Below are 27,369 nucleotides of genomic sequence, written 5' to 3' on the forward strand. Positions count from 1 at the left end.
CAAGTTGGCATTTGTGATGACTGGATTTCTATATCACTTTGCCTGGTTGCTAAAAGCAATTCACATTCTCCACAACAACAAAAAGAAAAACGGAAGCCTGACATTTTGAACACTATCACAATTAGAACTTGATCAGGAGAAAGCCCGCCGACCTGAATGATACAGCATTCCCCTGTTGTCTGAATGAACGGAAGTAGACGACGCAGAGACTGCTCAGCTGGTCTGGCAGCCTTCATCAGAACAGGGCAGCCACAGAAACCATTCTTGCTCTGCCAAAAGATTATTACTTCCTTTAGGGAGGAAAGAGATCAAGCCTTTTTGCGAGGGCCTTCAGATCTGCCTGATTCATATACTATTTCTATAATACCAGTTGGGAAGGGGAAAGCCTCTGTATTTCTTTACACATGTGGAAAACACGTGTGTGAAGGGACTTGTGCCTATGTGGACACACTTCCGAGGTGCGGCATACCACCCTGTGTATGAAAGCGAGCGGAAAAAAGGTTGCTGTGCCTATACCTGTGAATGGAAGGCAGCTGAGGCGAAAACATATGCGTGTGTATGACGTGAGTGGGAATAAGTCTGTGCAGGCAAAACACTGCACGGTTTAAAAAACAAAAAACCCAGTTTCGCCATTATGTGTTGCTGGGTGCGCTGCGACAAGCTTTTGCGTGTGTGAGCCAATTCGTGCGCGCTGCCTCGTAGCTTCTGCCAGCCTCAGGAAAGGCAGGTGCCGTTCCCGAAGTCAGCGCGACATGAATTAAACAAGCAACAGGACTATTTCCAGCTTGCAGTTCGTCGGAGCTGCGCTAGGGCCCCGTGCATGCGTGTGTATCTATAGCCGTCTTGTCTATATATAGCACTCCCTCAGCGCAGCAGCAGGGCTATCCCTTCCCCTCCTCCACTCCCATCCCTTTCAGCTTCTGTGATTGAAGCCAGCCGCGCTCTCCGCCCCCCAGCAACAACGAGGACGCCTCTCTCCCTTCAGAGGGCGCTCGAAAGCGGCTCTTTTTCCCGCCTCCGACGAGTCCGCCGCAGCCGGCGGAGCGGAGGGCGGGGGAGAGATTAAAGAGAGAGAGACAAAAAGCGAAGGAAGATTGTCCTCCCTTCACCAGACGTCACGTGAGATAGGGAAGTGTTTTTTTGTTTTTTTTTGCTGGTGTGTGTAAGCGTTTGTGTAATATAAAAAAATCTCTTTTGCTAGCGGTTACTGCTATTGGCCACGCGACTTCGTTGGTGGCGCGCGCCACTAGTGGGCGCCGCCTCAGGGCAAAAGACAGCTGGCTGGCTGAGAGCGAGAGTTTGTCTAACGAGCAAAAAAAAAAAAAAAGCAGGGAGGCGGTTGGTGGCGCGAGACTTTCCGCGCGCGCCTTAAGTGACGCGGCGTTCTGAAGGAAAGGAAGGTCGGGGGAGGAGCGGCGAGGTGAAGAGAGGCGAGGCGTTTGCTGAAGTGAGCGCTGCTGCTGTGGCGGTGGCGGCGGGAGCGGCAGCCGCGACTGGGGCTGCGTGAGGGGTCGCGATGTGAAGCTGCTTCCACACGGCCCGCCAGGGCAGACGGCGGTGACGCCCGGGACGTGACGAAAGGTGAGAGCGCGATAGCGACGGCTTCCCTTAACTCCCTTCTTGGAGCGAGCGGAACAAGTGAAACCCGCACCGAGAGAGGCCCCGCAGCAGTGCCGGGCCCGAGGCTTGTTCTCCCGCCTGGCACCCGCGGCGCTGCTGTGGCGTTATGTAACAGAAGGCGGCTTGTCAGGCGGCCCCTCGGCGAGGGTTTCTGTAGCTGTAACGAGGGTGTCACATGGGGCCTCCGCTTCAGACACAACATGCTCACACCCGTGTCGGAGAGGTGGAGGGCGGCGCTCCTGCGTGCCTCTTCTGGCTCCGCACAGAAACGGTCTCTTGAAAAGGTGCCGAGCTGGGCTTTGCTGCTGCTGTCCTCAGTTCCGGACAATTGTCTGAACCCAGCACACGTTCAGGAAACCATGGCGGGTTGTGCAGCTTTCCATCACTGCAGCTGTCTGCAGCGTCCTCTCATGCTCGACTGTAAACTCTGCGTTCTCTGAGCAGTGGTGGGCAGTTCGGATATATTGCTTGCAGCGCTTATGGAAGTGGGGCTGCTGGATTTTATTTTATTTTTAAATTACGGCCAGGGAAGTACCACTGATTCTGAGAGTATTTTTCCTCGGCGCCCCCTCCCCACTTTTCTTTTTAAGTTACGTTAGTCCAGTACTGAAAAGGCGTGCTGGGGAAAGAAAAATGATCATTGTCATTATACCTCTGATGCCTGGACTTCCCCATCTTGAAATTGTATTAAATAACTGAGTAGACAGATTATTCTTTTAGAGTTTTATTGACATTATCTTTATATTTTCTCGAATAAGTCAATCCTTCTAACTTATTTAAAAGCTGTTCTCTCATTTCAGTTTTACAGCTTTAAAAGGAACACAACAGTTGCCATCTTGACTTTCCTTGTGGTGTCAACTTCTTATCCATTGGCCTTTTCTTTTATTCACATAATATTCTGTCTTACATCTCTTACCTGTTTAGCACATTGCAAATACTGATGTGCTGGAAGTGGTTACTACGAAAGTCTCTTAATGAAAACCTTTATTTGAAGATAATTCAGGATTATTAAGTATTTTTGTCTGTTGTGATGTGCCAACTCATGTGGCAACAAGTAGGACTTCCACGTATAGTGTATTTGGGGAATTTTTTTGCTGATCAGTCTTTTAGCTTTTTCCTGAACACAATTACTTGGAAGTACCATTGAATGTTTTTAGTAAGCGTACTTGGGGAATTAGGCCTTTACAATTTGATTATATTTACCCAGATGCAAGCCTGCTTTATTCAGGGGAGGTGAACTTGCAAGTACACCTGTATGCATAGGATTCCTTGAACTGTTAGGAGAAAAACAATAAGCTACTTAATGTGAAGAGCACAAGTTTATGGGAGATAGAGGTGATAATAAAGATATGTTGCTGTAAAAGGAAAGGAGCTTGATGATAATTGAATTTCCTTTGCTCTAGGTTAGGTTTATTCAGTGTTTTTAAAGGGAAAAGGTATAGTTCTTACATGGGTTCTCTTAGCTTGAAGTCTACTCAGAGTTCACATAGATGTTGGTTGGTGTTACTGCTTAACTCTGGGTGGAAGGCATTTTCAAAGCAATTTCCTTTCAAGAAATGTATCTATTGCCCATCAGTGTGCATGGAAAGACCCAACCCTTGTACTGCCTTAATCTAAAAAGTATTTATTTCAGCTGAGTTATAGCAGTCCTGTGCTTAACCATGGTTTTCTAATGTCTGGAAAGTTAAGCTATAGTTAAATATTAGCTACAAACTAGGAGTTAAATTGGTGATGTGGAGTGGATTTGCAAATCAAATTTGCACTAACTATGATTATCAGCACCAAGCAAACTAAGGTTAAGAGTGTTTCCTTCTTTCCAGTCTCTCCTTGCAAAAATATAAGTTGTACTCATTGCTGGAGGTGAATGACAACAGGCTGATTGGATTAGGTGTGATATGCAGAAGGATAGTATTGGTAATGAAACAGGAAAACTAGGCCTCAATTTGGTCCAGGAGGATTCAGTCCAGGGGGATGCAAAAAATAAATGGACATTAGAAATCACAGCATTAAAAAAATCCTGGGGGAACATTTAACCTTCCAGGACATTGGGGCAGGAGGAAACTTTCTTTGTCCTTGATATGGATAAGAAAAACATCCTTTTGAAAGGAAAAATTGTTATTTTTACAGGAGATAGTGCTGCGTGGAAAATTCATTTGGTATAACAAATTGAAGATAATCGATTTAGGTTGAGATATGTGTCAGATATTTGGTATAATAAATTGAAGATAATCGATTTAGGTTGAGATATGTGTCAGAAATTAACTGAATAGTTACATGTGAAATGGATGTTGTAATGCATCTCAAATGTGGGGTTAAAGGGCTGGTTTGTGAGTTTGGGCTAAATCTGTAAGTCTGTCTTTTATCCAGTTGTTTTTTGCAAGTTACTTGTTATCATCTTATCCTGCACTCTGTTTGCAATGGTAGCCAGACAAATGCTTCTGGACAGCTAAAAACAGGACTTCAAGTAGTAATCTTCCTCTGTTGTTTCCAGCATTGGATATTCGGAGAGGGAGATATGTGTTGGTTGTATGAGTCTTGTCATGCATGAGAGAGAAACTTTTATGTTATCATCTGCCAGGCTTTGCTGATGTTACCCTGTTTCTAAAATATGTTTTCTAGAATGCCTTTTTTCTTTGCTCACATAATGCATGTCATGTGTGCCATGTACAGTTTATTGGTTTGGCTCACTTTCTTGAGATATCTACTTGCCATTATTTTCTGATTATGGCACAGTTGTACTTGGGTTATATTAGTCTATGGGGTCTGGTATCATTTGTGGATAGTATTGCTTGGTGCCATGGGACTTAGAATACTGCAATAGTTGTACACCTTTTGATATATAGAGTGTTTCTGTCTCTTGGTCCACAGGGCTTGGACCTGCCAGGCTCTGCTGGTTGAAGTGACTCAGCAGGATGCTTGGACTTGTAACACCCGCACTTATGGGGAGGCATCAGCTACCACTGAATATGAACCAGGGTTAAGGCAACAAATGATGCTAAGCCATGGGTAAGCATGGGTAAGCATTATGTCTACACTGACTAGTATCATGCACTGTGCAAGGATATTAAAATAATTGTAGAAAAGAAAGATGAATAGGCTTTTGCAGTAGGAAAGGCATAACATAGTCTAGGAGCTATTGAGCTACAAATCAAGAAATCTCTTGTTTGAACCTTGCTATATGCCTTAGGTCAGTGGCTCTTTTCCTCAGTGTCCTTAACACATCTGCATTAGGTGGTTGATAGTTCTTAACTTGCAAGATGTGTCCATAGTGCAGTGTGAAAATCAGCACCTTATGTCAAATTGTGCTATATAAAGTAGTACTGTTAAAAGTGTGTAATAAAGCATAAATATTTGTGCATTTATTATTATTTAATAAATAATATGATATGTAACTAATTTCACTACTACATCAGAGTATAGCCAATATGGGAACAAACTACTTTTTTTCTTCTGGAAAATGGAAAGCTGCTCTAAATGTTGCACTAACACTGAGGAGCCAAGCAACATTGTGGCACTCTATCAGGGAGGAAGTTAAAAGCTGGCATTATTTAAAGAGAACTATTATATGGCTTAGGGGCTAACTGAACTCTTCTTGTGTTGATTCTTTGACTCAACACAAAGACTGGCACTGTTCTTGTTAACCAACATAATGATTTCAGAATAAAGCAGTTAACTCACTAATAATAAGTTGCCAGAACTATGTGATATTATTGTAAATATTTTGAAGCTCAGACATGAAATTGCAGGAATGCTGTATTTAATTGCTGATGACAATAAATATGCACTAGACTGACAGGAGTCTGTTCTAATGGCACCAGATATTAAAATCTATGTAATCCTCAGGAAATCCTTCCTTATCTAAATATTTTTGCTTTGGTTTTTTTACAATTTGTAATGACTGACTAGATCTAGGTGAGATTTGGCTTTCATATTCAGGAGAAAAAAATTCTTTTAGGCCTCATATTTCTTATGGGGAAAGAATTTCTGATTGTAAAAACAGTACTGGAGGCTGATATGGGTCAAGTCTCTTCCAAAGATGACATTACTGTACCCATTTGGGATGCAGAGTTCTTTGTTGCCAACCAGAGCAAAAATTAAAGCCTAAAAAATCCTTTCAGTCAGGATGGGAGTTATACATATTATCCAGTGGGAACTTCTTCATGTGTTATGGTTTCCGGTTCTACTCATTCACTGATACAATCTGTACTGAAGCTTGGGGGGAAATCGGGGTTGTTCTTATGTTGGTGTGTAATGTATACTATTATAATGATAACCTTGTGAGTCAGGGTTCAAATGCAGTGGTGCTTGACAAGAAGCATCTGTGAGAGCTTTCAGTGTTCATAGTCAAATCTATGCTAGGGCTTTTGGATATTAATTTAAAAATCCCATACACTGCAGAAATCCAAATTTTTGAACATTGATAATATTAATTGTGCATGCTTCATTGTAGTTTTAAGTATGTGATTGGATGCACTGACTGAATAATTTTAAGTATGTAATTGGGCTATAATGGAAAGGGGGAGAAGTTGCTGCAGTTTTCACAAGACACATGGGTCCTGCTCTTGTGGAATAGTTTGAGAACAGAGAAACTATAGCATCCTTGTAAGAAAAATTTCTTTATGTATACTTTAAGGAAAAAAAGGGGGGCTTTTTGTTGAAACGATGGATATTTCAATAAAAGATGTTTTTTGTTAATGCACTATTTCCCAAGTTCAGAAAGATGAGCCTAAGTAGGTACCAGGGATCCTGGAGGGTTGGCTTTTTTTGTTTTTTGTTTTGGCAGTCTTTGGGGCATGGAGCAAGTGTCACTGGGTGTGGAGGGAAGGTATATGTGCATTTCTTGCATTGTGCAGAGGGTTGGACTAGATAACCCCAGAGGTACCTTCCAATTCCATGTTTCTGTTTTGAAAGTGATGTCTGGTACCAATAATATTCAGTATAGAGCATCATCTAAACCTGGTGTGCTCTGTCATTAGCTATTTTCTATAACTGGTGATGACATCTTCAGTGAAATATTTGAAATATCCCCAAATATCTCATGGGATTAATATTTTGGGAAAGCTTTTATTTTCAAATTACCTTTCACTAATGTGTTGTAAAAATATTAATTGTAAGACATGTCAAGAATTGTGGTGCGAGCTGCTTTCTTAGTTGTGTGCTCATTAGTCAGTAGTATTTTAATATTTAGTATTATACTACAATCAAAGAATATCTGAATCTGTACGTGTCCACAAGGAAAGAATACCAAAATCTTTAATGTACAGCATTATGAGACTCATAACCCAGTTTTTGTTTTCAGTGAAAGTCACTTGTAAATTCCCTTAATAGCAAAGTAATGGCTTTAGGAAAAATAAACTTTGCTCATAGATCAGATTGTATTTCAGCTGCGTATGCTGAGGCTTATATTAAGCCATAAGGTAGGCCTTAAAAAATTGACCCAGACTTAATACTTCCTTTATATCCCAGTGCAGAATAGTGAGAATATTTATTATTGTTTCTAAATAGATTGTGTCTCTAGACACTATTCTCTCTTGTTTCCGTGATAATATATTAGTATTTTCAGAGTGCTGTCAGTTTACATTATACTTTACAAACTAATGTAAGCCAAAAAGTAGACAATAAAAAGGGAGAAGAGAAGGGTTGGTCATGGTAACAAAGGATGCATGTGAGCCAATAAAGTTATAAATACTTAAGCTTCATTTTGTTTGGTCCACGGAATGAGAGATTGAGCAGAGTCTTTGAAAGGTGTGCTTTGATAAGGGATCTGAAAGAATGAGGTGACAGTATATAGTAATTTTGGAGAGGTCCAAAAAATGGGTAGAATAACTTAAGAGAGCAGAAGTCATGGGGAAGTGCTGAGATTGGTACACATGGAGAATGTGAAGCAGCAGTCATGGAAAATAAGTGTTGGCAAAGTGAGACCGTGAAGGACTGTAAAGACAAGGATTATGGGAAATGGCAATCTAGTGTGGACATTTCAAGAAAGGATTCAGATAGTCTTAAGTGAACAAGAGAGGTGGTTCATTTAGATAGCAGTTCTGGGTGAGGGGCCTAAGGGGTGGTAAGGAACCATCCACTGAAGAAAAGTTGCAGTAATTCTGATAAGAGATGACCATATGTGTCATCTCAAGTTTTTGCAAATGACTCAAAGAGGGTTTTTCTATGTAGTACACAAAAAGTGTATAACTAATGGTAGATTGAATATGAAAATAAAAGGAAATTGAGAAAATGATCCTGTCAGTGTGGATGGGAATGCTGTTGATTGACATGCAGTATAATTGAGTGTAGCAGGGCTTGGGATGAAATATGAGCTCTTATATTCTCTTATTGCATTCAGGCACTTAGCAGCAGAGCCATGAACAAAATGAGGACAAAATGGATTCTTGTGCCCTTCACAGTATTGCCAGGGCAGCTGTTAGCCCCATTCATCATACCAAATGCTTTGTGAACAGTCAGGAAGATTGGGACAACACATGTTTGGGTGACAAAATGCGAATGCTTTCAAAAGCCAAAGGTTTGCGTGTGTAGTTTCTACAAGGCATCTGTGGGAAACTAAAGGGAAGTGTCAAATAGAATAATAACAGTATTGGAGAAAGGTAATGCAGAGTTCTGGGATAAAGTGAAAGGAATCTATTTTCATATCTTTCAGTCTGATTTACCTCACAGAGTTGTATAAATACAGAGATTAAGATAAAATTATAAATACTTTGAATAATAACCAAAGTAAAAATTGCTATGATTAAGAGAAAATGAGACAGCTTATTTTTGTTATTGTAGAGTAAAAGGTAAAGGTAGTGCAAGCACCAGTCATTCCCAACTCCGGGGTGATGTCGCATCACAACATTTTCACGGTAGACTTTTTACGGGGTGGTTTGTCATTGCCTTCCCCAGTCATCTACACTTTCCCCCTAGCAAGCTGGGTATTCATTTTACTGACCTCAGAAGGATAGAAGGCTGAGTCGACCTTGAGTCAGCTACCGGAACCCAGCTTATGCTGGGATCGAACTCAGGTCGTGTTTAGAGAGCTCGGACTGCAATACTGCAGCTTAACCACTCTTCACCATGGGGCTGTATATTATATGAAAAATTGTAGTATTGAGATTGATCTCTTGCAGAGTATCTGTAGTATATAGTAAATCTTCTGCTTTAGAGTTCCTAAGATTACTTCTATGGACAAACTTCATGTTTATGTTACTCATATTACTTGGCTTCACAGGGGATTAATATCAGGCAGGTTGTGACATGACTGACTTTTTTTTTGTTAGAAGCCCCGGAGGAAATAATAATTTACCCATTTTTCAATGGTAATAGAAAAAGTTTGATTTCTAGTGAAGTAATAAAGGAAATAAGACAGTCATTGGTAGCTGATAAATGTTTGGCTGTATCCTTAAATTCAAGTGATAATTACACAAATTGATTAGAAGTCTTCAGAATTCTGTTAGTTCTTTAAGGGTGAAAGTTTTAAAGGTGTGGTAGGGTAGATTATTTTAAATCATCACAAAAAGTACAGTTTAAATTGTTAACCAAAATAAACATTTTCATTTATTATTTTGATGCTTCCTAAATGAAAATGGTCAGCAATCTATCTTGGCTTTCCTAAGAATTACATAAATCACAGCCAGGACACCAATACCTTAAATGATAGTGTAGTGCATCAAATTAGGTTATTTCTCTCTGCATTCCACTGTCGTGTTTAGTCTGGTGATTTGTATGTTAGATGTATGTTGATACAAGCAGTTCCAATCTGCTTCCTGGTTCCACGCTAAAATAGTGTAGGAACCATCTCCCACTTCTGTTCCAAAGCTGCTTTCTTAGGTTTCAATATTTGGCTTGATAAAAGCATGTCCAATTCTGGACTAAAACAGCTGCATTCTAATTTAGGAATATATGACAGTGGTGGGGATTCTAAGCAAGACTGGAAAGAAAACTGACACCTAGCTTTATTGAAAACAGAGGGAGTTCATTGAGTAGAAGATGAAGTACTCTTAAGCAGTCAGAATATTATCAAGTATGCAAATACCAGTAGTACTGAATGTTAGAATGTTAACCAAGTATCTAAGGAGCTAGTATTTTCAGAACTGCATAAACAAATGTAATTTCCAAAAGGAATGCATGCCAAGTTCAGAGCAAGAACCTAAGAAAAAGTTGGAGGGAAATAAGGTCTCACAAGGATCGTTACTGTGGCCAATACTATTTAATCATAAATAATCTGAAACTAGGTGTGAGTAGTGTAGTGGCCAAGTTTGCAGATGACACAATTACTCAGGATTGTGAAAACCAAGGTTGACTGTGAAGAGTTCCAAGATGACCTCCACAAACTGGTTGAGTGGGCAACAGTGTGTCACATGAAGTTCAGTGTGTTGGTAAGTGTAAGGTGATGCACATTGGAACAAAAAAACAACAACTTCAGCTATAGGCTAATGGGATCTGAACTTGCTGCATCTGAGAGGGAAGAAGATCTCAGAGTCATAGTGGATAGCTCAGTGAAAGTGTCAGCCCAGGCAGTATAAAAAGCAAACTCTGTGTTAGGAATTATTAGAAAAGGAATTGAGAATAAAACAGTTTATTGTAATGCTCTGTATAGATCTATGATGCAGTCTCCTTTGGAATATTGTGTACACTTCTGGTCACCATATCTCAAAAAGGACATCGCAGAACTGGATGTACAGAGGATGGCAACCAGGATGATTAGGGGGAGTGGAGCATCTTCCCTATGAGGAAAGGCTGAAGAGTCTGGGACTTTTCAGTTGGAAAAGAGACAACGAAAGAGGGACATGATAGACGGTTATACAATTATACATGGGATGGAGATACTTGACAAAGTGCACTTTTTCTCTTTCTCCCAAAATACTAGAACTCAGGAGCATCCAATTAAGCTAATGAGCAGTAGATTCAGACCAGACAAAAAGAAATACTACTTTATACAGTGATAAAAATGTGAAATTTGCTGCCAGGGGACATAGTGATGGCTACAGGAACAAACAGTTTGAAAGGGGGATTAGATAGATTATTGGAGGATTGAGTCTCTTGATGGCTGCTAGCCATGGTGACGGAGGGGAACCTCCATACTCAGAGGCACTGAATCCCAAAGCCAGGAAGCAACATCAGGAGAAGGCCTTGGCCTTCATGCCCTCTTGTTGAGTGTCCAGAGGAACTGGTTGGCCACTGTGTGAGACAGGATGCTGGACTATGTTCTTATAATCTGCCATGCAAGGTAGAACTGAATAAATTGAGGGAGCTGAAGCCCAGGGCATAAAACAGAGTGGAATGCAATACATTCTGGTACTGAGGTGAACAGAAATTGAAGAGAAATTGTGGCTTCAGATGAAGATGAGCATGCCAAGGAATAAAAATGAATTCAGACAAACCTTTTGATTAGAGGGATGGAGGTGTGGTGAAGAGAAATTCCATGATGTAGGAAATCTTTCAGATAATGGTGAAGAAATCAGGGTTCAGGAAGTGTTAGAGGTGGTCTTGATCACCTCATTGGAATGTTGTATATCATGTGAAAGAAGAAAACCTCATTCATTAAAGTGAATATCTCTCACACACATGCTTGCTAGTGCTCTAGTGATAAAACTATGGGTAAGATGGTTGTGGAAATTCCACTGCTCTTACTGTGGCTACAGTTTGGGAGGTTGATGGCAGTTGAAGCTGACAGTCTCCTAATCTAGACATTTACAATTTCAGGTGCTGGGTTACCATTGCAAACCCCACCCCACTTGTAAACTGTTAGTTTGAAGGGAAGGGGTAAAGCCCTTTAAAGGAATGCAGTGCAGAACTAGCCTCTTGTTGCAAGGGTATGAGTAGTGCTGCAAATAGCTACTGGCTCTTCTTTGCCTTTGTAGGGAATTACTTCTGTCTCCTGGGAGAGGGGTGAAGGCTGACCGGTAGCTGTGCTTGGTGGGTTGCCAAAAATAAGAGACAGTTCCCCTAAGACTTGGAGGAACCTGGCCTGGTGGAGAGGAAGCAACAAGTCTTTTAGTGATACTTGAACCATTCAGAGCACAAATAATAGTTTGTGGGTAGTTCTGTATTCAGGCTTGGTGCACTAGTTACATACACAGGACTGTTATCCATATTTTCTGAATCAGTGAAGTGGGGACTCCTGTTTTGAAAACTGTTCACATACCCCTGCCCAGGATTCCATGCTTGAGTCGAAAAGACTAATTCTTGGGTAATTTTTCTTTTACATTTATTCTAGTTCTGTAGCAGGTAAATAGTGGCAGTTGGTCTGCCTTACAATATTAGCTTAACAAAAGAGGATTGACTCTGTCAACGTTTATGCTGCAATACATGTCTTTTAGGTAGTGTTGTTTTTGTTGACACAAACTTTAACACAGCTATCCCACTGGAACTCATTAGTTTAGGTCCAGTTTGTTTACATTCAGTGTGTCAAGTGGTAAGTTTTTATTATACAAACCAATCAATGTGCCTGATGCTTGACACAGTGCTAGAAGGCAAGTACTTGCCTCAAGGAGGTAACAGTCTAAATTTAAGACAAGGAAGATGACAGGGAGAGAGGAAAGGAAATGGAGATGGAGCAGAACTGGAAAAGGATGTGTGTCCATTTTGAGGAAAGTTTTTGTCCCCCGCTCTCTGCCTTTTCAGGAGTATGTCCTCACACGTACAAAAATATTTTGCGTCCATTATGAAAGAAGATGAAAAAGAAGCAACTCTGTATATCTCAAGAATACGTTCCACAGCCTTGGGCCAGCTGCAGTAAATTCACTGGTCTTTACAAGTGACTAATATTCCAAACTTTTAGAATAGGACTTGACCTGCTGGATTTAGGGTTGCCAAGTTCTTCAGAATTTCTGGAAATTTTCTGTAAACGTTTTGCATCTCTGAAAGGGACTGGACATCTTTCTCTGGATCAAGTTGGCAACCCCATTTATAAATTAGAATGGCATACTTATAACAGAGAAAATTTGCATTCAGTATGGGTGCATCTGGGCTCTATCATTTTTTGGCTGGCTCCCAGGTCCAGAAAAACTTTGTTGAGGCCTGCACTAACTAGGATGAAAGCTGACAGATGTCTGAAAATGTCATATCTCACATTGAACAGTATTAATGATGGAATGTGGCTTTACAGAATCAAAAGGAATGTCCCTTTTTGTTCCTATAGAACTTTGTGTACTATAAGAGCTTCCTTGTGAATAATGAAGCTACAATTACAGCTTTCTACATCTCTCTATATCCATGCTGGGTAGATAGGTAATTGTTAGATCAATTTAAAATGTATGTTTAAAAGACACAGGAGCCCTTCTAAGGCAGGAATGTACCAACCTCAGAGAGCACCAGCTGACTTTCTACTAGTTGCTGTATCTCTTGTTTGTGGTCTTCATTAAAAGGGACATGGGGAACATCCTTTGTGCAGCATGTTTTGAATGACTCTCTCATAGTTTGTAAAGACACAGGATGTGATATATATTGAGGAGCAGCTACAATTCCAGTGACTAAATGCTCATTACAGTTTGTGATAGTTCTTCTATCTGCTGTATGTTCTTTCACTTTGCATTCCTTGACCTATTCACAGTGCAACTCCTGAATGTCACTCTGTCCTTGATCCTGTTCAGTCTGGTTATGAGACAGAGGCAGTGGTCTCTGTTCAAATATAGACAAGGGTTATATTTCATTGTTCTTACTGAGTTTACTAGCAGTCTTTGATATGGTGTTCCAAGCAACCATGTTGAGGTGATTGATGATAGAAGTAGGTAACAAGGGATGTACTTTGGAATGGCTTAAATCAGGGGTCCCCAACCTGCAACCCACAGACCACATGCACCCCCTGGACACTTTCTGTGCAGCTCTCCAACCTGGTTTTTGTTTGTTTGTTTGTTTGTTTTTTGCTGCTATCACCATCAAGGCATTTTTCCTCAGACCTACACTGTTCTTCCAGCTTCAAGAGGCACCATCTACTGCTGTTCTTCCCATCCCTTTCTTGCAAGAAACACAATAGCAATATTGTTTCTTCTGGTCTCCATGTTTCCTTCTGTCAGCCTCCTTTTAAGTGCTGAATAAATTTGGGTTTAAATAATCCCAGTATCAGATACTGGGATTTGGGAATATCAGGAAATACCAATATTTTGGGGGTCCAATGGACCTGAATCTGGAAAGTCGTTCTTTTTTGTGCACACCCCAGTTCCTACTTTGAATCCATGTATCAGTAATTTAGAGGCTTTACCATTGCAATATGCTTTGCAAAGGGTTACCATTGAAAACAACTTCGAAGCTTCAACTGAAGCAAAACTTGTAAGCCAGACAGTTCTTTCTACAAATTTGAAAAAGCCTGAGGTTTGCAGAAAAATCTAAAACATTGTATCTTAACCTGCACCTCCTTTGAGGGAGAGCCGAGTTTGATTCCTCACCCCTCTACAAGTAGCTGCTGGGTGATTTTGGGACAGTTACAGGTCTCTCAGGAGCAGCTCTTGAAAGAGCTCTGTCAGTCCCCCCTACCCCATAGGCAGTGTTCCGTCTAAGCTGAATTAGTGTGAGCTAGCTCACAGTTTTTAGCCTCCAGCTCACATATTTTTGACTTAGCCCAGGAAAAATGGCCCCAAAGCAAGCTAATTTATGAAGTAGCTCACAATTTTAATGCCAGTAGCTTACCAAGTATAATTTTTGCTCACAATACTCCACAGCTTAGAGGGAGTATTGCCACAGGGTATCTCTTGTGGGGAGAGGAAGGGAAAGGAGATTGTAAACTGCTCTGAAACTCCAAGTGAAGGGTGGGGTGTAAATCCAGTCTCCTCTTCTTCTCTCCATAATAGAATCAGTGCCTGTAGCTTTAAGAAGGAATGCCCAAAGTGTTGTTCAGTATGGGGTTTCCTAGCCAACTACAACAGTATTGCAAAGTATCAAGCCTTGGTTTCTGTCATTAAAAAGTGTGAGGGTGGAGAGACAGGACCTTTTTTAGGGCTCTTTTGGCCTATGAGAAAGGACTCATTAGATCAGGCAGCAACCACCAGCAGTTGCTATCACCAGCATTGCATGATTCACCCAGGCCTGGCTGCTTGCTGCTGTTCAACAGCATCCAGTTGAGTACTGAGTCAGATTCAAGGTTCTGGTGTTGACCTTTAAGGCCTTGAGTGGTCAGGGACTGATGTATCTGCAGGACTGTCTCCTCCGCTATCTCCCTAGAAGAGGCTTGCACTCTGCTGGCAGCAACTTGCTAATGATCCCTGGCTCTGAAGAGGTCTGACTGTCCTTAACACATGCCAGGACTTTTTTGATCCTGACCCCAGCCTGGTGGAACTCTCTGCCAGATGTATCAGGGCCCCACAGGACTTTTTACAGTTCTGCAGGGCCTGTAAGGCAGAGATGTTCCACCAGGCTTTCAATTAAGAACAGTGACAGTTACCCAGTTGGCACCCTTGGTCCCCCTCCTTGATATGATGCCTATGGTATTGTAGAAGTAGTAGGGTGCCGCTAGGGGCTTATAAAATGTTTTAATTATACTGTTTAAAGGATTTTTATTTTATAGTGTGTTGTATGTAGTGACTGAGCAATACCAACAATGAGAAACTGTAATATTTTAAAGACCGTCAATGGTTAGAAGAACTAATAACCTTATGGAACTAATATGAACTTGAAATTACCTGCTGAAGAATGGCTTTGAACCTGCCTGTTTATTTTGAGTAGCACCACAATGTTTGTATTTTAGTGATTTTATTACTGTTTAAGTTTAGTGATTTTAGTATTAGATCCAAATGGGCAGCTGTGTTGGTCTGAACAGAACAAAGTAGGAGTCAATAAATAAGTAAAACTTTGTTGGTCTTAAAGGTGCACCTTTGTTCTGTTAGTATTGTAATGTTTTCATCTGATTGCTAGCCGCCCTGAGTCTGTCTGTGGAGAGGGTAGGATATAAATTTAAGGTAAATAAATCACCCAGAGCCGGATGGGGTGATCAAGAGTAATAATAATCTGTCCCATGAAAGCTAGTGTGGTATACTGGTTAGAGTTTCAGACTAGTGCTGGAGAAAGAAAATTTGGGATTATTTTATATTATGTAAGCTTGCTTATTCAATTCGTTATGTCTCACCTATTGCATACGAAAAGAAAATAATTGAGTTATGGTACCCTGTAATAGCATACTTAGTAGATCATAATGTTATACCGCACAACTCTGTATACAAAGACTTGATTTATTTCTGAATGGTTTTATTTAAAAATTATTTACCTTGTAATATATAGCAACATTGATTACTGTTGTAACTATATGACTATAATCATAAAAGTTGTTGAAGAAAAAAAAGTTTCAGACTAGGATCTAGAAGACCCAGATTTGCACCACAACGCTAGCATGGAAGTTCACTCGGTGACCTTAAGTCAGTTACAGCTTTTCAGCCTAACTCAACTGCTATAGTGTTGATGTGAGAATAAAATGGAAGAGACGAGAATGATATAAACTACTTTGGGTTCCCAAGCACTTGCAGGTTATCTACCATGCAACTATCCCTAGTATTCCCAAATAAAGAAAGACTTCTGGAAGAGGCAGGAAAGCTGAAGATAGGGGGTCAGTTAAAAATAGATTGACTTGGAGGTGGGAAGGAGAGAAAGAAGCAGGAAAAGGAGGCTTAGGAGCTTTCTGAGATGGAAAAGAAAAAATAATGGGGGAGAAGGGTAAATGAAATGCCCTTCACAGGTCCCTGTGGGTTACCTTGCCTGGGAAAACTGTGGCTCAGTTGCACAATGGAGAACCTGGAAGGATATGCAGGGGGCACTTCACTTTCCTATCTGTCCCCCTTCCCACACTCTTTCCTTTTTCCCCTCCTCCTGATAATCTTTCACAACTTCCATCTCTCTTTTCCATGCACTTGTCTTTAGCTGTATTTTTTATTTACCTCATTTATACCTTACCCTGTTCCACATTGGGGGTGGAGAAATGCCAGGCAGGTAGTGAAAAACTCCTTACACCACACACCCTGCCTCTGTCCTCTGTCTACTGACCATCACACAGCTGATCAAGGTGACCCCCACCTGCCCTGAGTACCGGAGGCACCATGATGCTCTTGGGTAGTGCATTGGTAAACACTGATATAGAATGTGTTTGTCTGCCAACTTATATGTACTTCTGAGCTACTTCAAGTAGAGATTCATGCCCCCTGGTATCTATAGGAGATGAGACAACAGCAGGGGTAGGATACTGGACAAAACAATATTGCTGGTAGAGAGGACACTGCTTCTATCTCCTCCAGCCCTTAAATACCAGTATATTTGCTACTGTTTTGGTGCAGTGCAGCTAAGTGAGAAACTTTGGCAAGACTTTGCCAATATATTAGTGAATGACATCTAAGATCCTGAATATACTTCAGTGAAACAGAGATAAAATTAGGTTTGAGTTTTCTAAAAAATATTTTACTTGTGTTTGAGTTAATACATTGTGCAAGGATAGTGGGTACATCAGTTGCATTGCTATGTGAAGACAAAAGGGCTGCACTCAATTCACACCTTTGGTTGTTCCTGCTGAGAAACTGAAGAGAGAGAATGATTAGGCATTACAAGGTACAATTTCAGATATAACAACAGCAATTCCGAAAATGAACCCTTGTATTTTTTTTTCCTCCCTGATTAAAAGCCTCATTATGAAGCCAGGTGGATGGAGAAAACGAGCCAGTGAGAGAGATGGCTGGGCGACATGGGTATGTTCAGCATGAAATCTTTTGACACAAAGTATTTACAAATGTAATTCTTTGAAAATTGAATGCTTTTTTTCTGGAATTGATAAGTGGATCTAACAAATAGATTTCTTTAACACACTTGCTTTATTTCTACCTGTACATTATCTATATTATGAAGGCTGTGCTGTTTTGCCTTTGGCATAGAAAACTGCTGTGTTGATCTTGTGTGTCTGGGTTTTTTTTCAGAAGTAGTTTAAGTTGGACAGCCATTACTTACAAAATGCTCATGTGATTATTCAGTTTAAAAGATGTGTACAAGTGGATTGCCAAACTAAATCTATTAACAGTGTAATTCTGAGTGCAGTTACACCCTTATGAGTAATTTGAGGTTATATGGGAGTAACTCTGCTTAGTATAGCATTGTAATTTTAATTAAAATTTTAATTGTAATGCATTTGATCTTGTCATCTATAATTATACACAGAATAGTCAAAGTGAGTATTTACTAACTGTTTAACATCTAAAAATGTATTCTATTTAAATCCAAGGGAGGATATATATCTGCCAAGGTACAAAAACTGGAAGATCAGTTCCATTCAGATGCAGCTATACAACATCAAAAAGATGGAACTTCATCCAGTATCTTCAGTGGAGTAGCTATCTATGTCAATGGCTTTACAGGTGATATTTTTATTCTTTTAAACTGTTCAGGTTATCTCAAAGAGGCAGGTAGGCCAGAGCTTTAACCACCTTCTTATTGTAGCCTGAACTTTGTTTGTCAGGGGAGAGCTAGCCAGGCTGTTTCTTAACCCATGTAGTGAACTGAATTCACACTTATATACATTATGCAAAGAATCCTCCTAAAGTTTCATGCATAGACCTCTTTGTATAAAAGATTCTTGTATAATATTTAGAACTTTAGTCTCAGTTTTAAGTCTCTGGCTGTGTTTTACTAGTTAATCTATAGATTAGCTGTCATTTGTTGATGAGTTGAGAGTTAAAGGTATATTGCTCTTTTTTGGAAGTGGTATATTACATAATAGACAATGTAAAAGTGATTGAAGGCTTTATTTATTAAAACATTTGTATCCTGCCTTGTGGTTCATGATGACTTACAATATGAAAGAAATCAGTATCAAGTGTTATTTTGAACTTAACTATCTTAGGAAAGTGCCTCTTGATATTTTAGTAATATATATATTTACTTAGATATAATTAATTGGTCAAAAGACAGATCATTAACTAAAATTCTGATGCTGATTTACAGCACCAACTCTTAAGTGGTTGTTTTAGTAAAATTGGATTAGAACCAACAGTTGTAGTAGAAAACAACATATTTAAGTGTGCAGCATGTTTTAATGTAGTAAATCTATTTCAGATCCTTCAGCTGATGAACTAAGAAGGCTAATGATGTTGCATGGAGGGCAATATCATGTGTATTATTCTAGATCCAAAACAACGCACATTATTGCAACAAATCTTCCAAATGCCAAAATAAAAGAACTCAAAGGGGAAAAAGTGGTTCGACCAGAATGGATAACAGAAAGGTGAATCCTAGAGAATTATGATTAGGATTATGATGATGATTAAAATGTTATAAAATTGAGAACTGATACCATGAAAAAGAGCTAAAAACAACAGTGTCAAATATTTAATTTGCTGTTAAAATACTGTGTGATCGTGCTCACATAAAATATTTACTATCCTATAGTTCTGTATAGAAAGTACTGATGAACTATAGTGGGAATTGAGTGTAAAATATTGAAGGGTAGTCTGTGAAGTGAATAGCAAGGTCAGCTTCAGTCAGTCAATCAAGGAAGCTCAGGCAGTTGATCCACAATGTAGCTGATGAACGTAAATTAATTTTATGACCGGAAGGTGTAAGGTACAAGGGCAGAAATGATCAAAATTTCATTGATAAGCATTTGATTTTGTGTTTTTTGAGTTTATTATAGATGCTTTACTTAGGTGTGAGAATTAAAAACAATGTTTAATTTTGCTGGTAACATTTTTGACTATGTGTTTTGTAATACACAAGAACTATTAAGAAAACCATAACTGAAATAATGTGACAGTTTTAAAATGATGGTTTTGGATTTTTAGTTAGCCAAGAAAATCCATTTACTGTATCACTGTTATACCTTTCAGGAGTTAAAATTTCTGGATTATTTGCATTCTTAGAATATAGCAGTTGTTTTACTGAAATGATATTTGGATTGTACTGGACAATTCAAAAAAACAAATGATCTGTAGTTGAGACTGTCCCCATTGTAACAGATCTGATTACACCATTCCCATAGAAACCTGATCATGTAGCTGCTAACAAGTTCTTGTTTTTCTAATTGGGTAATGTGATCTTACTGTAGTTCTCTTAATTGCAGCATGTACCGGCTTTTGATCCTTTGCCAAGCCTCTTGTTAGCGTATAGCTTGAAGTTAGATGGGAAATACATCATAAAGAATATTAGTATTGCTCTGATTTGCCAGCACATTTCCCTAGACCATGTGTGATTACATCCCTCTTCTACATAACAGGGACTTGGCTGCTTATATGGCAGAAGAAACCCTCAGAGAACATACTGGTGATCCAGAAGGGAGGTGTAAAAGTGATGCCATTTGAATCCATAAACCCAAGATTGAACAACATAGGTCAAATATCAGACAGGAGACTAATTCTCTAGGAAAGAAGAACTGCAATAATATTGTGGCAATATTTTTTGAGAAAGTACATTTGAAGCAAGGAAAACTATTAACTGGTAGTGTAATAGGATAAAAGTTTTTCTCCCTCTGAGGCGTAGGACACCTTGTGGGTGATTCGCAACCCATCAGTAGGGAGGCAGGACTAAATTTTCAACTTCCTGTTTCCATTGGGAGTCACCCTCAGCTCAGTTCTTTACCTGCCTCTGTAGGGAGAGCATTGAATATAGGATCATCTGCTACTGTTATTCTCTTCCTCTAGATACTTCTACTTTTACTCAATTTCTTGATCCTTTGTTACCTATCTACTCATCGTACTGTTCTATTGTCTAATCCTCCCTCTTATCTTTTCCTCTGACAAACCTTCAATATTTCCTCTCCCTGGCTGGGAGTCGCCTTCGGGCGTCCCAACTGCCATTTTGTGCCCAGTACTTCTAATGGGCCTTGAGATCGTCGTGGGCTCCTGCGAATGAGGCACTCTGAGGATGACTGCTTCCTCTCCTGCAGGGAGTGCGAGCCCTTAAGCGAACAGAGGGTTAGTGGAGCCGACAAGACCCAAGAGAGGCTTATGCGGGTCTCCCCGTTATTGCCGTATTCATGCGGCGCCTCAGATGTTGAGGAAGAGGAGGAGGAAGCTGGAAAATCAAAAGTAAAACGTAAGGAAGGGGATATGGAATTTTTTCCACAAAGGGCATCCTATGCCAAGGCTTTTCCATTTCCAAAGTATTTTGAAAGGCAGATCAGAGCAGAATGGAGAAAACCATTTGCTAATAAACAGTACCCAGGATTTCTAAAAAAGCTCTACCAGTTATATTCCTTTACTAACAATTTCTTGCAGATTCCTTTAGTTGATGCTCCAATTGCAGCTCTTCAGAGATTTGATCTGGTGTCGGAAGACAGCCAAGGCACACTAAAAGATCATATTGACAAGACAGAGTTTGCCTCACGAAGGGCACATGAAGCCTCTGCTATGGCGTTTAAGGAATCGGCAAATAGAGTCCATGGTGGCAAGAGCTTCAATTGTATGGATGAGGAAAATTATCTCAAGGATCCCAGAGGAAGACCATCGCATGTGGAAGGGACCAGTTGAGTCTTAAAGGCTGTATCCTTCCTGGCAGACTCCTCCCTGGACTCCATGATCTTCGCTGCCAGAGCTATTGCTTCATCAATGGCAGCCAGACGTTCTGTTTGGTTGAGAGTGTGGTTGGCAGACACACATTCTAAAAATATTGTGATGTCTTATTCATTTCATGGAGGACACCTCTTCAGCCAAGACTTAGATAAAATACTAGTAGATACTAAAGACAAGAAGAAGGCTATGCCCAAGTTTTTCCGTTGTCAAGACAACAGACAGGGGTTTCAATCTTCCTTTCATGCGCAACACACGTTACCCCGGTTTAGACAAGACAATAGAAGAGGAGCCTGGAATTCCAATAAACAGCCCTTTCATTGCAACACCTTGAACAGATTCAACAAGTGTGGAGGCAAACAGACAGAAAGATCGGACAGAGACAACAAACCAAACAAAGCGTGACTATGATATAATTCCAGTCGAAGTGCGCCTCTTCCATTTTCAACATCAGTGGCAGAATTAAACAATGGACGCTTGGTGCAAAGAGATAGTCTCCGACGTTTACAAAATAGAATTCAGTCAAATACCACGCAACCACTTTGTCTGCTCACCAAGTCATACAAATCCAGTAAAAAGAGATTGCACAATTCAAGCAATTCAACATATTTTAGAAATAAGGGCAAGAGAGCCTGTTCCTCCGGAAGAACAGAAGAAAGGAATTTATTCGATATTTTTTACAGTGCCGAAAAGATCAGGTGACTGAAGAGCAGTGTTAGATCTAAACTATCCGAATACATTCATCCTGTCAAAGAAGTTTTGAATGGAAACACTGCGTTCGGTAACAGAAGCCCTACAACCATGAGAACTATTAACTTCAATAGATCTCACGAAGGCGTACCTACATATACCAGTCTTTGTGGGTCACATAAGGTTCCTTCGATTTTGCTATCTCAACCATCATATGCACTTTGGAGCACTACCGTTTGGCCTATCATCAGCTCTGAGGGTGTTCATCAAAGTATTGGTCACCTTAGTCCTGCTGAGGGAACAGGGTATTCACATTCACCCTTACTTAGACGACAACCTTATAAGAGTGCCAACGTTGGAAAGAGCACAGTTGGACACCAACAAGGCCATCCAGATTCTGCAGAGTAACAGATTCAAAATCAACAGTCACAAGAGTTCACTGGAGCCTAGAACACCTGGGAATTATAATAGACACATTACAGAATCACCTAGTTCTACCATTTCACAAGGCACAAAAGATAAGGGAAGCAACTGCAGCAGTGATTCAGAGCAAGAACTCAGCTCTAATGTCGTTAGCAGCGCTACAAGGCTTAATGATTGCAATAATAGATGTCATCCAATGGGGCAAGTTCTATTCCAGACCACTCTAGAACTTCTTACGACCCTACCAATACCGCATCTCAAAGAAGATGGACTGTTCATTGAGGGTTCCACTGAAACTAAAGATGGACCTACGCTGGTGGACAGACTTCCAACCTGAGTCAGGGAAAACGGTTTTGGATAGGAGAATGGATCCAAATATATACCGATGCCAATCTATCAGGCTGGGGAGCCACATGCTTCAATGTTCCAGTCCAGGGCACCTGGAACCAAGAGGAGTCCAAGCTTCCGATCAATGTTTTGGAACTGAGGGCCATCAGACTAGCGTTGATCCATTTTGCTGCAGGGATCGACAACTGCCACATATTAGTCAGAATGGAAAATGTTTCTGTGAAAGCAAACATAAACAGACAAGGACGATCCAAGTCTACTCTTCTTCTCAAGGAAGCGACTCGTCAGCTAAATTGGGCACAATTTCACATAGCTTCGATAAGAGTGGAACATGTACCAATATTCAAGCAGATTGGCTCAGTCGTCAGCAAATACGTCAGGGAGAATGGGCATTGAAGCACAGCGTATTCCAGATGATAGTGGATCACTTCGGCCAACCAGAAGTAGATCTGTTTGCATCTCTGTACAACAACAAACTGAAGCGCTTTTTCACATGCTTTTTTCATCCAAAAGTGGAGGCCAGAAACTCATTAACAGCCAAGTGGCCACAGACCTTACTATTTGCTTTTCCACCAATTCCACTCTTACCAAGGCTGATAAGGAGAATCAGACTACTTCAAGCCGAGATAATAGTGGTAGCTCTATAGTGGCCAAGACATCTCTGGCTTGCAGATCTTCAAGAGTTATCAACAGATCTTCCGCTAACCTTGCCAGTATCAGAAGACATGCTGTATCAAGGGCTGATATGTCATCCGCGCCCGGAATGGTTTCATTTGACCGCATGGAAATTGAGAAGTCAAAGTTGCTAAATCTGGGATACTCGGATCAGGTGACACGAACAATGTTAGCTTCTCGAAGGCCTTCTGTGGTCCGTATATATAATGTGACCTGGAAAGCGTTCGTCTGCTGGGGCAGAAGAAAAAAGACCAACCTTTTGAAACCTAGGGTGAAAGAAATTCTACAATTTCTTCAGGATGGCTTGGATTCAGGGTTCAAAGCAGCTACACTTCATCGTCAAGTGGAAGCACTTGCTTCTGTATTAAATTTAGATGGCAAAAATGTGCTTAATAGACATCTTCATATCACTAGGTTTTTGAGAGGTGCCACTCTTTCTCTCCCTCCCCAGTCGTACAGATTTCTTACTTGGAAATTAAACACGGTGCTCACTGCATTAACAAAATCGCCTTTTGAGCCTATAAAAGAGATTTCCTTGTCATTCCTTAGAATGAAGGTTATATTTCTGGTGGCCATAACTTCTGCCAGAAGAATATCTGAATTGGGAGTGCTTTCAGTCCACAAGGATTTATGTATCTTCCACAAGGACAAGATGGTCCTCAGAACAGATCCCACATTTAGACCAAAGGTGGACTCTAGTTTTCATAGGGCTTGAGAGATCTACTTACCCTCATTTTGTCCACATCCGATACATCCCAAAGAGAAGTTGTGGCATAAACTGGATGTCAGACGGGCTCTAAGATGTTTTATTGGGAGAACCAAGGGCTGCTGCATAACAGATTCTGTTCATAAATATATCTCCACCACACACAGGCAAAAGAATGTTTAATGCTGCCATTAGCAAATCACTATGTTTATGTATTACTGAGGCCTATAAAGCTCAAAAACTTCTGCCACCACAAGGTTTGATAGCTCACTCTGTGAGAAGCGCAGCAGCAAATGCAGTCTTATCTAACGGCATTTGTAGAGGAAATATGCAGAGCGGCTACGTGGTCATCAGTCTCAACCTTTATCAGGCAATACAAAATTAATGCATATGATTTTGCTGATGCCGCATTTGGAAGAAAAGTGCTGCAACATATTTTGAGGGACGCTGATGGTGAAATCCCTCCCACTATCTAGGGACACTGCTTTTAAGATATCCCCCAAGGTGTCCTACGCCTCAGAGGGAGAACGGCCATTGGGTACTTACCGTGAGGGGTCCTTCTTCTCTGAGGATAGTAGGACACCTTGGCCCTACCCTTTAATTCTTGCCATCGACGTGCATCAGATATTTAAAAATATTTATATGAAGCAGAAACAGAGAGAAAAACTCAAGTTATAGGTTCTCAAGAAAGTGTAAATACTCCTGTTACCCTGTTTTTTCAACTATGCTATCTATTGCTGTCCTGTTTTCGTTGCCTTATTCTAGTTCTAATGGTTATATCAGTTATATTTTTTGAGTTGGAAGAAAGGTTCCTACTGCTTGCAGGAGTTGCCGAACTGAGTTGAGGGTGACTCCCAACGGAAACAGGAATTTGAAAATTTAGTCTTGCCTCCCTACTGATGGGTTGGGAATCACCCACAAGGTGTCCTACTATCCTCAAAGGAGAAGGACCCCTCATGGTAAGTACCCAATGGTCGTTCTCTGTCCCTGACTTGCAGAAAAATTCCAAAAAGTTTCGCTCTCCAGTTTGTTGAACCTTGTTCATTTTTTATACCATAAAAATGCTTTTATTCAGGAATGGTTGAGAGTTATTGTCTGAAAATTATGGTTTATCTAATTTTATTGCATTCCATTTCTTAACAGTTTGGGTCAGGATTCAAAGAGCTGTGCAATTAACTGGGGGTCCCTAAAGAGGCTTTGAGCCTGTGTTTCTCAAACAGGGTTCTCACTGCCACATAGCAAACTGCTTTTAAAACTCATGGGGGTTTCAAAAGATGAGTGAAGTCTCTTCTGTATTTTTTTTTTTTTGTGGGAGTCAGTCCTAGCTGCATACACCTTCAGATGTTCACCTGATTTCTGCCTACATTTTGTTCGTTTGTTTTCACTTCAGTGTTTTTTTTTGTTCCTCTCCTTTTCCAGTTCTTTTGAGATCACTTTTACCCTGATGTTTTTCTGGAAGCTGATTTTGAGTTAGCGTTTTTCTCCTGCCACATGGAGGCACTATTGTGAGTCTAAGTTGAAAAGACACTGTCTTTGATCGCTGTTACTTGTCTGTACCAGCCAAGATTTTAGTTAGTTTTATATTTATGTAAATTTTATTTACATGACCTGCCCTGAGCCCATTTTTGGGAAGGGCAGGATAGAAATCTAAAATAATAAATAAATAAATTGTGCATAATATTTATGTTGGTTTCTTTGTCCTGCCCACTCCCACCCACCTCCTGCCCACTTTTTATTATTGGATTGTTGTAATCAAACCACTTCCACACACACATGTTTCATTTTTCTTTTTTTAAAAAACAGCATTAAAATTGATATATTGCTACAGCATTGTAACAGTCTTATCTGGTTCTCTGAATGCTCATCTTCCATTATGTAAAGTAAAAATTATATTTCTAGCACTTTCGATTATGGAAATATGTCTTTTTATTCATCTCCATGAGACAAGAGATGAGAAAGTTTTTTAAAAAAAATACTGAAAGCTGGGAATTCAGTGAACTTGCTGAGCCTCTTACAACCATTTAGTGATAAATCGGTATTTATTGTCCTTTTTTAAAGGAGGGGTGCTGTGACACCACCAATTATGACAGCGCCCTCCCTTGAAAATCCTCATTGTTGAAGGCACGTGCAAAAGAAAATAAACCGACTCTGGTAGTGCGGAGATGTATGGAAGATCCATAGCCAAGCCAATTCTAGTACTTGTGGATTGATTGCCAAGAAAATCAGGAGCTTATGGAAAGCTGTAAGATATGATTTTGAGTAGTCTGTTGTGCATAGTCTGGATATGCCTAAACCTTTAGGTACTCCTAAAGCAGCTCTTTGGATCTCTACCTTAGAATTTTAAATTTATTTAAAACATATTACTGGTTATTACGTATAAAATCACTTGGGAAATGAAGTGACTGGAAAGAAAGGAAACAAGATAGCAATTAATGTATAAGGATTGGATCATGTAGAAAAGATCCATACACACAAAAGGGAAAGAGGATTGTTGCTAATTCTCCCCTGTAACAGCAGCCCTTCGCCTCTCATGCTGTTCCTGGGGATTATCTGTCCCTCAGGAGCAGCATGGGGAAACATTTCATGTTGCAGTGTGAGGGGGAAGATGAGGAAGTCCTGTGTCCGTGCACAGAATTTAGACCAGGGTTAAAGGAATGCTCCCCCCCCCAAAAAAACCCCACTACTATTGAACATAGACTATTTTTTCCCATATGATGTAAAGTCAAAGGTTAGATTCATTAAAAAATTTATGTTGACATCCTTAATAAACTAAATATGTTTTGTTTTAGCATAAAAGCTGGGCGTCTCCTTTCTTACATTCCATATCAGCTTTACACAAAGCAGTCAAGTATTCAGAAAGGCCTCTGTTTCAGTGCCATATGCAAACCAGAAGATCCTATTCCAGGTCCTAGCAATATCTCTGGAGAGCTCAACAGGGTGTAAGTATCTGGTCTTGATTTTCTCATTGAGACTTTTGGAAGTTAATAAATTCTGATGATTTCTGGTAACTTTATGTTGATAATGTTTGGGCAGGTCTTCAGAATCTTCTTGGCCTGGGTTTACATTCAGGATAGAAATCATTACTTAGTTATTCTAAGTTTTTTATCCTGTATTCTGAAAAAGTGTGTATTCAGATTATTTTAATAAAGAAGTCTTCCAAATTAGAATAATGATTTGAATTCCATTTTTTTTTGCCAGTGTGAGAGACAAAATCTGTCCTACTGTGTTGTGAATGTGATAAAGAGATAATATGTTAGTATCAGGTACTAAGCACCTCTGTTTAGATCTTTTGAAGCTAAAAGGCAATTAAGCTGATCAGCATGCTTGGTAAGGTGTTCCTGTCAAGACTTAGCCAGATAGCAGTGAAGTAGCTGTTAACTGAGAGCCCCGTGGCACAGAGTGGTAAAGCTGCAGTACTGCAGTCCGAGCCCTCTGCTCATTACCTGAGTTTGATCCTGG

The 27,369-nt window shown here is 40.2% G+C and overlaps 1 protein-coding gene across 3 annotated transcripts in view; it reads left to right on the plus strand.

The window, feature by feature from the left end:
* The first annotated feature begins 887 nt into the window (after positions 1-887).
* The window catches only part of REV1 (REV1 DNA directed polymerase), a 60,124-nt gene continuing 33,642 nt past the window's right edge, over positions 888-27,369 (plus strand). For 2 of the 3 annotated variants that reach the window (XM_060233830.1, XM_060233831.1), the window contains exons 1-6: positions 888-1,581; positions 4,489-4,626; positions 17,201-17,264; positions 17,792-17,924; positions 18,622-18,790; positions 26,700-26,849. In XM_060233830.1, the coding sequence (XP_060089813.1) occupies positions 4,610-4,626; positions 17,201-17,264; positions 17,792-17,924; positions 18,622-18,790; positions 26,700-26,849 (533 nt within the window). In that variant the 5' untranslated portion in view covers positions 888-1,581; positions 4,489-4,609. The remainder of the gene's footprint in view (positions 1,582-4,488; positions 4,627-17,200; positions 17,265-17,791; positions 17,925-18,621; positions 18,791-26,699; positions 26,850-27,369) is intronic. The other variant, XM_060233832.1, reaches the window with a different exon arrangement.

This window comes from Heteronotia binoei, chromosome 3 (genome assembly GCF_032191835.1).
Source record: "Heteronotia binoei isolate CCM8104 ecotype False Entrance Well chromosome 3, APGP_CSIRO_Hbin_v1, whole genome shotgun sequence".
In the NCBI taxonomy this organism is placed as follows: domain Eukaryota; kingdom Metazoa; phylum Chordata; class Lepidosauria; order Squamata; family Gekkonidae; genus Heteronotia; species Heteronotia binoei.